Raw genomic sequence first — 13,605 nt, forward strand, 5'->3', positions numbered from 1 at the left:
AGCCATATCTAGGTCTTTTGAGGGCCAGATATGGCTCTTTCTGCAGGAGCCATAAAATCAATTTTTTTTCAGGCGCTATTACAGGAGCGCACACTGTGAGCACTGTACAGCTTTCATGAAATTACATTTTAAAAAATGTGGTGTTTATGGCTCTCACGGCCAAAAAGGTTGCTGACCCCTGTTCTAATGTAAACAAGCAGCCAAAGGAGTTGCCAAAAAGTAATGCTATTGAGTTTTATAACAACCTGAAGTCTGGATTGTAGTTAGAGGGAAAAAAGAATGGTAAGGACCTAACCCTAACTGAGAAGGAAGTGCTATCTAGACTGCTGAGCTAGTTTTTCCTCAATGTACAAAGTGCTGAAAGGGCAGCTAGATGGGACCATAGTACACAGAGTAGTGGACCTGAAGTAAAGAAGATTCATCTTCCTGAGTTCAAATCTGACCTCAGATACTGGGTAAACCTGCATAAGTCACTTAATCCTGTTTGCCCCAGTTTATACATCTGTAAAATGACCTGGATAAGGAAAAGGCAAACTGCCCCAGTATCTTTGCCAAGAAAATCTCGAATGGGGTAATGAAGAGTTGGACACGACTGAAACAACTGAACATTAACAACTGAAACAAATTATTGACGGAATGCCACAAATTTTTAAAAGGAAGGTAGCTTTGTCAGTGAGAGAAAGAGTTTTAAATTTCTTGAGTTATATGATAGAAGCACTCAAGATTTTAAGATGCCAACAACAATGTTGTTCAATCATGTCTGACTTTTTCTGGCCCGGTTAACCATACTGTCCTTGGGATTTTCATGGCAAAGATATTTGCCTAGTTTGCCATTTCCTTATCTGGTGGATTAAGGCAAGGAAAGGTCAAGTTAACTTTGCCCTAGGTCACAGATGTAGTAAGTGAGGCTAAATCTGAATTTAGATCTTCCTGATTCTTGGTCCAGTACTCTATCCAGTGAGTCATCTAGTTCCTCCTCCCAAAAACATTCATGAGGGCAGCTGGGTAGCTCAGTGGATTGAGAGCCAGGCCTAGAGATGGGAGGCCTCAGACACTTCCCAGCTGTGTGACCCTGGGCAAGTCACTTGACCCCCATTGACTACCCTTACCACTCTTCTGTCTTGGAGCCAATACAGTATTGGCTCCAAGACAGAAGGTAAGAGTTTAAAAAAAAAAGTCCAAAAACATTCATAAGAAACAATTCATTCAACCTAGTTAACAGAAGCAGAATGGTAGGTGCTGAAAAGAGTACTAGACTTAAGATTTAGGCCCAAATGTCACTTTGGACACTTTCAGCTATGTGGCCATGAGCAATCCCTTAACTTTTCTGAACATCGGTATCTTCACCTATAAAATGAAGATAATATCTGTAGTGCATTCCTCACAAAATTACTATCAGCCTAAATGAAGGATATGTTGTGTTTTGTGGACAAGGGCCAGCTAGTAAAGGAATGATAGAAGAAATCCAAGACTTATTTACCAAGGTATGAGGTGGGGTAAAGACTAGGGGGAGGGAGGTTGAGGTTGTCAGGGAGAAATTGGGGGGTTATAGGTGGAGACTGAGAAAAAAGATGAAAAATTACAAAAGGTTTAAGGAAAATAAGAGATAAAAACTCTCCTAGGAAGGTTTCTTTTGCTGAAAATGAAAGAAATAGGAACAAATATGACATATACCCCACACAGAAGCAAAATCATAAGTCAGAACACTACTGTTGAATTGTAGGTGAATGTGAATATGAAACAACCTATATAACCTAATCTGAGCCAGATGGTAACCAACTTTAGGAAGAAAAAATGAACAAGTCCTTCAGCATCAAATGAATGCTTCATAAACAATAAACAGCTGCCATCTCCATCTCAAAATCTTGAAATTCTTTTTTGTTTAAGGGCAAATGCTTTGCTTAGGAAATCAATGAAATTTTACATCTATCTGACCCATGGTTATTCATTGGGAAAGTCAAAAGCTTAAAACTCTCCCCTTGTCCACCCTCAACTAAAGCTTCTGGCCTACCAGTTCAAAATCAGTGTTTTTTAGTTGGAGACAAAAGATAGTGTGCAGCTATCATCTTTTGGAAACAAAGGTCAGCAAAAGCTAGGTCTTTATCATTCTTCAGGCTTTCCCCAAAAATAGCTTTCTTGGAAAAGAAGCTCATAATCCAGGCTCAGAATCCCCAGAATGACCTCAATGAGAGCATGTCCAATTCACCTCTTTCCATTGAGAAGGAAAAGAAGTCCTCTTCACCACAGTTCAGAGAGGCTTTTCAACAAAAGTGGAAACACTGATAATATAGTTGTGCTGTAAGCTGGAATTGATCTGGAGATTCTTTTGATCTAGCCCTTAAAGGAAATAGTTGCTTCTGCCTGCTTCCAAGAGGCAAGTTGTCTCTGAAAGACAAGGCCTAAAAGCATTCTTTAACTGTCAACTCCATTTCCACAGAAGCTAAGATTGAGACTGAATACACCAAAAACTTTCTAAAGGCAGGACTCTGTCTTAAACACTCAAAGTGACAACTCAGAGAGTGTAAGACTCCACTAAAGTGCTACACCAATGCTTCCAAGGGCTCTCTGGGCACATGAAGGCTAGGCCAAGGGAACACAGGCACCAGCAGTTCCTACTGTCAGCAAGAATGCAAATTTGGGCCCCAAAATTCATCTAACTGCTGCATAAGGATTAGAATACATGAGTTCAGAAGGCTAACCAACCAGTCAGAAGATAATGCACTTTTCTCCAACAGCCACTCACAAAAACTATCTACTAACAACTGAAAAAAGATGCAATGTTGCCAGAATGGAAAGGAATACCTTCACCACTGAAATCATGGTTTCTTAAACTATAAAGTATTGCCCCTTTTCATATATATGGCTCTGGTTGTTGCTGGAACACAAAAAGACAACAATGTCATACTTCTGCAGTAGTTGCTGATCATCTGCTCTCCCTGGGGGCCCCCTCTCTCCTCCCACTCCTCATTTGTAGATTGTGGGGAAGCAGAGACAAGAAGCAGAGGTTGGAAGGGGATAAGAGCTCATTTGGGGGCAATTTTAATAACTATAAATCAGTCTCTAATAAAACTTACCAAGAAATGACTAGCCTAAACAGAAACCACTCTAACCCAAGGGTGGCTTCCAGCTTTCCCAGTCACAGAGAGGGGGGATAAAAGGGTCAGATCTCGTTATGTAGACGTCTTTGGAGCCCCCTAGTGACTACCTATTGCCACTACATCCTACAATGTTACAGGAAAAACTCACATCTGGAATGGACAGAACAAACCCTAAATCTCCACTTCACCCCACATCAGATGTGTGTGTGTGGGGGGGGGGGGGAGAATTAAGACTGGGACTCCCTCGCAGAGCCTTCTCAGCACACCTGAGGAGTCTGACCAGAACTACCTTACCTAAATAATTGCCCTGTTCTATGTAGCTGACACGCACAGAGTATTTTCAGAGATGGCAAAAACAAGCTTATTTGGGACATCCCTCCTCCCCTTTATGGTAATACAAATTTTCAAGCAGCAAGATAGAAACAAAATTTCATAAACAAATTACTATTACTTAACTTTCATACCCCTAAAATGTAGTTACACACCCTCCCTTAAAAGTTTGGGGAAGCACATTTCCCATTTGAAACATAACATGTTAAAGGAGTGGTCTGGGGCAGCTTAGATAGCACGGAATCTGGTGCTGGTTTCAAATCTAGTCTCAGACACTTCCTAGCTATGTGACCATGGGGAAATCATTTAATCCCAATTGTCTAGCTTTGATATCAATTCTAAGAAAAAAGATAAGGGTTAGTTTGTTTTTATTATGACATATATTGAAAGAAGAAATTGTTTAGTCCATTATCCCTATCACAGCACATCATCAATTAAAAAAACTCCAGCATGTATACTTCAATATCAATTCATAATTTTAAAAACTGAACAGTTTCCATTTTAGTTCATTTTTGTCTTTATACTGTTTATATAATGTGTGTGTGTGTATATATATATATTATATATACATTATATATATGTATATGTATGATATACATATAAAGATTTGAAAGAGAACAATGTGCTTCAGGGGATAGTAGCTTGGAGTGAGAAAAACTTGAGTTCAAACTATCTCAGTCACTGAGAGTACAACCATGGGCAAATCGCTTTGGTCCAGGCAACTTTCTCTGATTTCTAATTGCATAAAAACCCTAAGTTGTAGAAGTTACCTGTATAGCATCAATGGAGGCAGTTCTCCCACCACAAGTTTTACTCAGACAAAATCACAGATCTAGGACCAGATTACTAGAAAGGCAAGAACTGTGTGCATTTCTTTTGTACAATATAACCTCAAAGAGAGAAGAGCCATCTTATCAAGTATTCGTGCTGACCTCTGGACACTGGAAAAGGGGAGGAGAAAGAAAGAAGAGGAGAGGAAAGAAGAAAGAGAAAAGGTAGGAGGCAAAAGAAAAGAGAGAGAGGAGAAGGGAGAAAGAAGAGAGAGTGTAGTGTTGGGAAATGGAAGGGAGAATAACTAACTAAAATGACTTAGGGTAGCACTTCTAAACTGCAAAGTGATGAAAAATAAAGGTGTTCTTTTTATTTCAACACCTTGCTGGTCTCACCATCATAAACAAGAAAATAAGACAAAAGGGTGTGGCTTACCTGTTGTTGCTCCTTCACTTTACCAGTACCAAGCTCTGAGAGGGACAAAGTGAGCTTCTCCTGCTGTTCAGAAAGATGTTTCTGATAAAGTTTCAGAAGTTCTTGGCACTCTCTATACTGCTGCTGCAGGGGTGAGATAGCAAGTTAAGGAAAAAAGAAACTTTCCAATCTCATCTCCAGATTATTCTGCCTCTTCCAGAAGAGAGCCCCAACCAATAGAGTTCATACAGACATAGATGTAGGTGAAAAAGCTTGAGATTAAAAATCAACATATCCAAAACAATAAAGAAAATAATACTATTGACAATGACTTGAGCAATGATATCTCATTCAAAGAGGCCTTTTCCTCCTAATTATTAAATATACAAAAACAAGTAGGGTTAATGAAGGAATAAAAGTAGTTATAATTACTTCCTAAATCACAAATTATATTAAACTTCAATTCAACAAATATGTATCGATCATCTTAGGTATCATGTGCCCAGGAACCATTTACCACTAGAGATTTAAAATAAAAAAAAAACCTAAAAAAATTGTTCCTGTTCTTAAGGGGGTTAAATTTTACCAAGACAACATGAACAACAACAACAACAATAACAAAGTCTATGATTTAATTATAAAAGCCAGTCAAGTCAACATTTCATTTTCAAACTGCAGGGCACAAGATTCACTTGTCTATGTATCCACTCAGTACTTTGCATTTAATTATCAACCAAAAAAAATATACCATAGCCCCCACACACAACTGCCTGGCCTCTTCAAACTTGGAAGATGTTCAGTAAATGAAACTGCAAATATACCTGTTCACCAAGGTATATATATCTGTGGGAGGCAGGCACTTGTGACCAGGAGAGAAATCTGTTCTTCACCTGTCATTGTAGTAATTTCTTCCCTTGTCCCCTGCCTTACAGCATATCATTCTGAATCTCCCTCCTATATTTAATTATGCATACTGCTGGTACAATACTCATTGTCCAAAGGTATTACTCTGTATAAATACCTTAAAAACAAGTTGTCATGATTAAGGGCTGGAATGCTATTTCTTAAATGTCAAATATAGTGCCTGGTTTCAGTATTCCTTAACATTTTCATGACCTAATCATTGCTTCTGGGCAGGTTCGTGTTCTAATCACTTTTGCCAATCATGGCTGCATAAATAACTGACTGCTTCATTATTCCCATTATCAGCCTTAAAAAAAAAAGTCAAAAATGGTTTGTAGGAGAGAAGCTGTTTTTGGTAAGGGGACAGGTTACTAAGCTTGGAGACTAAATTAATAAGGAGAGCTTGTGGAATACTTTACTCAGCATCTTAGAAAAAATAATGGTATAAACAATGATCTAAATAAGCTAATAGGTTTTCAGAGTCAATCCATCTTAGACTAGCCTGGTTTTACATTTTTGTGCATTTTGTCAGCAAGCTCCAAAAGACTGGAATGATTTGTGGTGGTCTCAGGAGCCTCTGCCAGCTATGATGTATATAAAAGGAATTTTTTATTCCAGCTGTAACCATAGGCAGTAATGTTTATAGAAGGTGAACATATTAGCCTGGACACAGGGTATGAATTTTACTCTCGAAAAAGCCGGTTCAATTATACAGCCTAAGAGTTAAATGTCAGTATTTGAAGACAAATTATAGGCAAATTCATTTAAACCCATGTTATGTGGCAGAATATAAAAACAGACAGTCCTATCTTTATCAATTTTTTATGTCCTTCTTAATTCACCAGATTTCCAAATTCCCCCTTTCACTCCCCTGCCCCCACTTCCCCAGGCATAATAAGATTTCAACTTTTCATCTGGACAGCATGATTCATGTTTTTAAAACTGTGGGTGAAATGCCTGCATCACTGATTTTAGGGGTACACTGAAAGCGCAGATTGATCTATCTTTATTGTGCTCCCATGAAAGAAAATGAAACAATAGACACAGTTAAATCCAACCAAAGTGCAAGTTTTGCACACCTCAACCAAAACACACTAGCATCTAACTCAGATGAACAACAGAGCAATCATTAGAAACTCATTCCAGGAAGTAAAGGGAACTTTTCTTTAAATATCAATGGGGAAACAGGGCTTACAGGATAGAGCCAAGAGCCACAAAGATCTGGTGCTTCAAGACCCACCATTTAGACCTACAGTCTGGAGGATCATGGAAAAGGTACTTGACTTCTCAATATCCTATGTAAACTCTCCAAGAATATAAAATGTATAAAAGGTACCAATATGCATTGTAAGAGAAGATTTCTTCATCTAGGTATAAATGAAAATATATTTATTAAGCCACATTTACCAAGTTATGTGCCAAGGGCTAAGAAAACAAATCCAAAAGACAATGCAGAATGTATTTAAGGAGGGAATCAACAGATATACAGAACTTTGGGCAAGGGAAAGATACTTCGGTTTAGAGAGGTTAAGGTGGCAAGCAGAGTGAGAATAAAGTAGACTGACATGCTCTTTCTAAGATCAATGACAAAACTGATTGGATTATGATTCCAAACTGAAAAGAGGGGAAAACACTGACATGGGTGATATGGCAGTCAGTGAAAAGTCTGACAAACCTTTCTTTGAATCAACAAAATCATAGATAAGGCCCTTATTCCCATAAATCAGAAACTATATATAAATATATAAATGTAATTTATTATTAAATAAATTCACCTAAACCTAAACATTTGATAATCAAATTAACAGAGCCTATGAGGGAGGTTATAAAAAGCTGCTCCTGAAAAAACACTACAATAAATGCCTTCAGGAAAATGCAAGAGAGGAGAAAGGAAGGGAGAAAAGAAACTTAAAACTATAGAAAAGTTAGCTATTATTATGCAGAAGAAGGGGACTTAAAAGATATGGAGGACATGAAAGAAGGAAAACTGTGTAAAGAACAAATTTGTGGTGGGAAGGATTTGAGTATTTCAAGCTGGTGCAACAATCTAGAACATAGGCCAGCCTGTGACCTCTGAAGCTACTTGGGTCAGCTCTCAGTGACTAGAATATGTAAGTAATCCAAAGAAGAGGAAAAGATGGAAATCACAGTTTTATTTTATTTTGCTTTAAAGTTATCGTCCTTTTATTTTATTCTTTAAACTCTTTTCCTCTAACTTTTACCAAAGATTTGGAAGCAGAAATAAAAATAAAATACCAGTTCACACCCCACTGAAAACTTTCAAATAGCTGCACAAAGAGTGTCAGGTTGTAGAAGCCTTATTTATGCCATAAGATACTATTGTAACCTCGCAATATATAAGACATAACCACAGCTTGAACTCTTGTCACAAAAACAAGCTGAAAAAGGCAAACAGTGGGACTCAAATCCTGCTGATACTTTTAAACTTAATTCATCAATAGCTAATATGCACAGTACTGTGCTAGGAGCAGGGGTGGGGGTGAGGGCATACCATATTTAGGTAACAGGAATATGATGGGCAAGCAAATAATTGTAATATATGAGGGAAATGCAAATGCTATGGGGAAGCAAGAGTAGAAAAGGCATTATTGACTTGGGTGGAGGGGATTCAGAAAGGCTTCATGGAAGTGAGAGCTTCTGAATTGGACTTTAAAGGATGTAGTGGAGATTTAGCAGTCAGAGAGAAGGGTATCTCAGGCATTTGAGAAAGTATGAGAAAAGTCATTTAAGCAGGAAAACACAGAGTAGGTTCAGGGGATTTCTAAGCCACAAATTTGGCCGGAGATGGCTTCTCACCATTAATGGGTATTACCAAGGAGCCATCTAATCCATTATTGACAAAGGATAAGGAAATCTTAATTGAAATTCATGCTCTGGATTCACAAACTGAAATTTTAATTTTTAATTAAAGAATAATGATTTTTAATCAAGCCAAAAAACATCCTAATATAAAATAGCAATATCTAGATCTAGATCTATACATATACATACAAAAACATACATTTATATAGGAATGAACATATGTATAGCTCATTGACTATTCCAGCCAAGATTTTATTTAAATTGTTGAATCACACCATTTTTTAATGCCTTTGTACCCATTTAATTGGAATAAATGTTTTTTTTCATATACTATTGAATTAAAAGTTTCAAAGGCGCATACAGCTTTTTTCCTCAAAATTACCAGGATATGTAAAATGTTTCTACCTCCAAGTTCCCCTTCTCCTACCTCTCCCCAACCCCCCAAAAATTATTATGTGCAAATTTCTGAGAACCATAAAAATCTGTATAAGAGGCCTAAATTATATAACCCAGCTTGGTACTCACTGATGATATATGCAACACAAAATGGATTTCTGGTAATAATAAGAAAGATTGATTCCAAGATGAATTGGTTACCAGGGCTAGACAAGAACTCCACATGAATGTTCACGCCCTTTTATCAAGTTGTGGTCTGTGCCTAGAGTACAACCTGCTGATCTGACTTTGAAATTTTCCATTTAATTAAAAGGGAAGTTTATGGGAAATGTACAGCAGTAGTTCAGGAAAGCAGCATTTTTAAATCTCTCTTCTTAATCTTATGATTCAAGGAGTTTATTCTAAATGGCACAAATATTTCCAATCAGGCAAAGACAATTAAAATGTTCTTTGGATCTTAAAAATAGGCTGTACCTCAATTCTACCCTTTTTCCATGTTCATTATCTACAATCAAGGTACACAAAAGATGAGCCAAAGAAATCCATTTAGTTAACAAGTTTCCCCAATGGCATTATGGATAAATGGAGAAGCGACCTAAGCCATCAGGGAAAAAAAAAACAAAAAACAAATAACCTGGGTTTAAGTCTCACCTTTGATAAAAAGCTGGCTCTGTGACTCTGGGCAAATTATTTAGCCTCTCTGTGCCCTTGAGTAACTAAGACCAACTTGCAGAGAAGTTGTCTACCTGGTATCTAACAAAATCAGAGGTCTGAACAAAAAGGGGAGAAAAATGACTTCTAGAACACTTCATATTATAAACTTTATATATGTAAACTACAGTTTGTAAATGTTTTTATTAATTTAATTGTCTTATAATCATTGTTGATGGGGCTCAGACATACAGTCCAAAAATAAGTCCGTACTGCTATTATTCTTGCTTATTTGTGTTCCAGATGTTGTTGCATAAGTGGATAAAATAATTACCATTTGTAATTGAATAAAAGTATTAAGATATAAGCTCATGTTTTTCCTACTAGGTTTTAATTCCACTAGGTCTATATTTTGATAGGTTTTCATTCCAAGTAGTTTGAGATTTTGAGTGCTTGATACAGCAACATTTATTTAAAATGTTCTTTAATTTGTACAGATCAAGATTATAACAAAGTAGTTGAGGATAACAGTTCAGTCTATTTTGATGCCCCAGTTCTAGTACAGTTTAGCTGTTGAATTTTCAAGGAAATATTGGGGTTTGTATTTGTAGCATAAGGGTTTGTCATCTGTTAATTTATGAAGGGATAGAAAACTTCTAGATAGAATTCTAGCTACACTATCTCCCTACCCCCAAACCAGGTATCCAATACATGCTTGATTTTTTTTGTACCCATCAATGGTATCCGAGTTTTCTCCATTTAATTGCATAATAAAGGTTGATCAATAAAGATCCTTCCAGAGAATCCTTCTGTAATTTCTGGTTGTAATGATCTGATTCTGAATCATCATAATAAATCCATTTATGTAAGTAAATCCAACTACCTCCGCTATTTGTTTGACAGTTCTTTGTGGATAAATATACTGTTGATCGAGTTCTAGTGGGAATATTTTTGATTCCACTCTTAGACCTTAGGTTCTATCTAGGGACAAATTAATTAATAAATACAAGGTTTATGTACTTACTATGTGCAAAGCACTGAAGATATAAATATCAAAGTAGGATAGTCCTTGATTTCAAGGAACACACTTTCTAATAGGGAATAATAACACATATAGGTTTCAGCTACAAGTCAGATGGAAAATTGAGATAAATCATTTCTGGTTACATTAAATCCAGTAGCACTTATCTTTTTTTGCCAACCATAACTATTGCTTTGTGTTCCAAAAGTATTTCTGTACATTTTAAATCTATTTGTTGTATGTTTCAGAACTTTAATCAATAATCTTCCTTATTTTTTGTAAGTATTCATCCTTCTACTGCTGCCTTGGGGTAATGAGACCTACATTTCCTTAACACCATGTAGTCCTGAGAGGACAACTTCTAGATCCATTGTCATCCTTTTTACCATGCCAAAAGAATATATTAAGAGGGGCATTGCATAGGTAGGCATTGATTACTCTAAATATGTTCTTCCTATTAACCTCTGACGTCTAGATGCCATTTAGTCTTTTAACATACTCTTAGCATATTTCCCCTCTGATAGCTTTATATCTTGCCTGGAGTAGGCCTGGAGAAAGGAATTTGCAAGCATTTTCTTTCCCTTATTGATTTAATATGGTTTGCAGGATTAAAGCTCAAACCTGTAAGTTTGTATTCTTTCTTGGTAAACATTAAGAATCTTACACTTACTTACTGAGTAGAAATGACATTTTTATATTGATGGAGAAAACTCCCACAAGATGAAGTAGCTATTTATTATGGTTTTCAGTGGAGTCATATAACTTGTCATCCATATACATCCAGTGATTAATACAATGTTTTCATACAACTCTTTTGTCTTGAAAGCCACTGTTTTATTCTGAACATATGATAATAAGTTTAGACTAGGTAGAATCACAGTGAGTTTAAACTTTAGCTTTCCCTGGAACATATATTTTAGAGCAGTTGTTCTTTACATTATTGTGTTAGTGATGTGTTTTTTCAAGAACAGTATTTTTCCATGTGAACATCAAATACTCCAACATTCTCACTATATTTGTATCTACTCTACAAATCTGCTATGAGTAAGGAACTGAGTCAAAGACTTTGTGACATTCAATAAAGTTAGTATGTGTTACATACAGCTCTTATGAGTGACTTATTGGATTATCACTCAATAGGAAATGAGCTGCTTTTTATACCATTGGGACTTTTTGACATTTCCCTTTTCACTCCTCAGCCAATATGTTGTTTTCCTCTAAGTGTTTATAGATCTTTTGAGTAAAACAAGCAATAAGTATTTTGATTAAAGCAAATAAACACGTAGTTGGCCTGTTTTTGGAGTCATCACTGGTATTCTCAAATTTTGGCAATAAATACACAATGACTTGTTAAGAAAGATAGGTTCAGGTTTCCATCATAGAGGAAATTGTTCAGGTGTTTTGTTAATGGAATTGTTAAGAATTTGAACTAATAATTATAGATCTCAAGTGCCCCAGTTTAGTGTTTTAGACATTTTAGACACTTTTGACTATGTCATCTCCTTAAGACTATGCAGCTGGGTAGCTCAGTGGATTGAGAGCCAGGCCTAGAGATGGGAGGCCTCAGACACTTCCCAGCTGTGTGACCCTGGGCAAGTCACTTAACCCCCATTTCCTAGCCCTTACCACTCTTCTGCCTTGGAGCTAATACAAAGTATTAACTCCAAGATGGAAGTTAAGGGTTTAAAAAAAAAAAAAGACTATACCCAAGTTTGTATCTGCCCCACTTTCCAGTTTTACAAAGATGTTAAGTTATCCTTTCCTTAGAAGTAATCTCATTATGCAAATGGTACACAAGCTTTCTGCCTATTTGATTGAATTTTCACTCTAATCATGTTGGACTTCTTTAAATCACATAGATGAATACAAAATTTCTATGTTCTCGTTCTTCAAGAATTCTCCCTTTAAGCTAATTTCTTTGCTACTCTGAAGTATTATTTTTACTTTGTTCTTTGTACTTCATTGACTCATATCACTTTAGTCTTTTAGCATTTACTTGTAAGATTTTTTTAAAGGCATTAAAGAATTTCTGACAAAATTTTGTTTTTAGGATTATATTGTTTCTTTTTTTGTTTATTTTAATTGACTGATATGGTGTTGAAATTTTATAATGTTCATTCTAAGTAGATATAAGTATATAAATAATATATAAGTAGATATAAATAATTTTCCATGTCTTTCAACAAGTTCAATAGTTTTAAAAAATTACTTCTAATTACTTCTGCAGGGCAATTTCTATCCTCTGAAAAAATACCAGAGAACTCACCCATACTCCTGTGGTCATTACTCTGATAGTGATCACAGCATACACTACTATATGTAGGTCCTAAAATGATTTTAATATTTTCTGGCAAATAGTATACATTCATGCACAATAATAATAGCTTTTGCCAACTTCTTTGAATTACTGTTTAATATAATTGGCCTATTTGTTAGATTTGTAGTTTCAAACAAAAGACTTTCTGAAATTCCATTCCAAGTCTAACTATCCCTTTTTCATATTCACTCAAGATCTTGCCATTATTTTTGCCACACCCATTTTATTATTAGGTAGTACTTCTGAAGTGTGTATTAAGTGTAGCTTTATAATGTCTTTAGCTTCTTCAGTTCTTCCCTCTTCAGATATATGTAATTCCTCAATTTCCATTCTCATTTCACCTAAACTGGGTTTAGGAATTAAGGTTTTCTCTAAGATTAAGCTATACTGAACTGTAATCCATTACTTTGTGACTTGGGGCTGAGGATACTATTGACAAAAAGCAAAATGAAGTGTTTACCTGTAACTGCTAAGATGTTTCCAATTTTATTACTACATAGTATCAGTGATTAACAAACACATTTTTTAGTCAGTTTAATGTATATTAATGGTTTGTCCACTTTCCTGGTCAGAACCATCTACATTGAAGCATTTTCAACAGGTAGGTCGATCATAATAATGATATGAAGCATAGCCATCTTTAAAAAAACCTTAGACTTCACTAGAAGATTTGTGTTTCAATTCCACCTCAAACATTTTATTAGCTGTGTGTCTTTAGGCAAGCCATCCAACCTTTCTAGGCCTCATTTCCATCAGCTATAAAATGAAGATGTTGGGCTTAATGACCTATAAGGTTCTTTCCAAGTATGATGGTATCAACTCTGCTAACTGTATCTATAGATTGGATTCCTAGGAACAGTTTCAGCTTGTTGGCTGGGATA

At 36.0% G+C, this 13,605-nt stretch overlaps 1 protein-coding gene across 1 annotated transcript in view; it reads right to left on the bottom strand.

Moving 5' to 3' along the window:
- Window positions 1-13,605, bottom strand: part of KIAA1328 (KIAA1328 ortholog) — a 529,485-nt gene that overhangs the window by 341,109 nt on the left and 174,771 nt on the right. The window contains exon 7 of the mRNA XM_044664948.1: window positions 4,635-4,765. Within this exon, the coding sequence (XP_044520883.1) occupies window positions 4,635-4,765 (131 nt within the window). The remainder of the gene's footprint in view (window positions 1-4,634; window positions 4,766-13,605) is intronic.

This window comes from Gracilinanus agilis, chromosome 1, assembly GCF_016433145.1.
Source record: "Gracilinanus agilis isolate LMUSP501 chromosome 1, AgileGrace, whole genome shotgun sequence".
Classification (NCBI taxonomy): Eukaryota; Metazoa; Chordata; class Mammalia; order Didelphimorphia; family Didelphidae; genus Gracilinanus; species Gracilinanus agilis.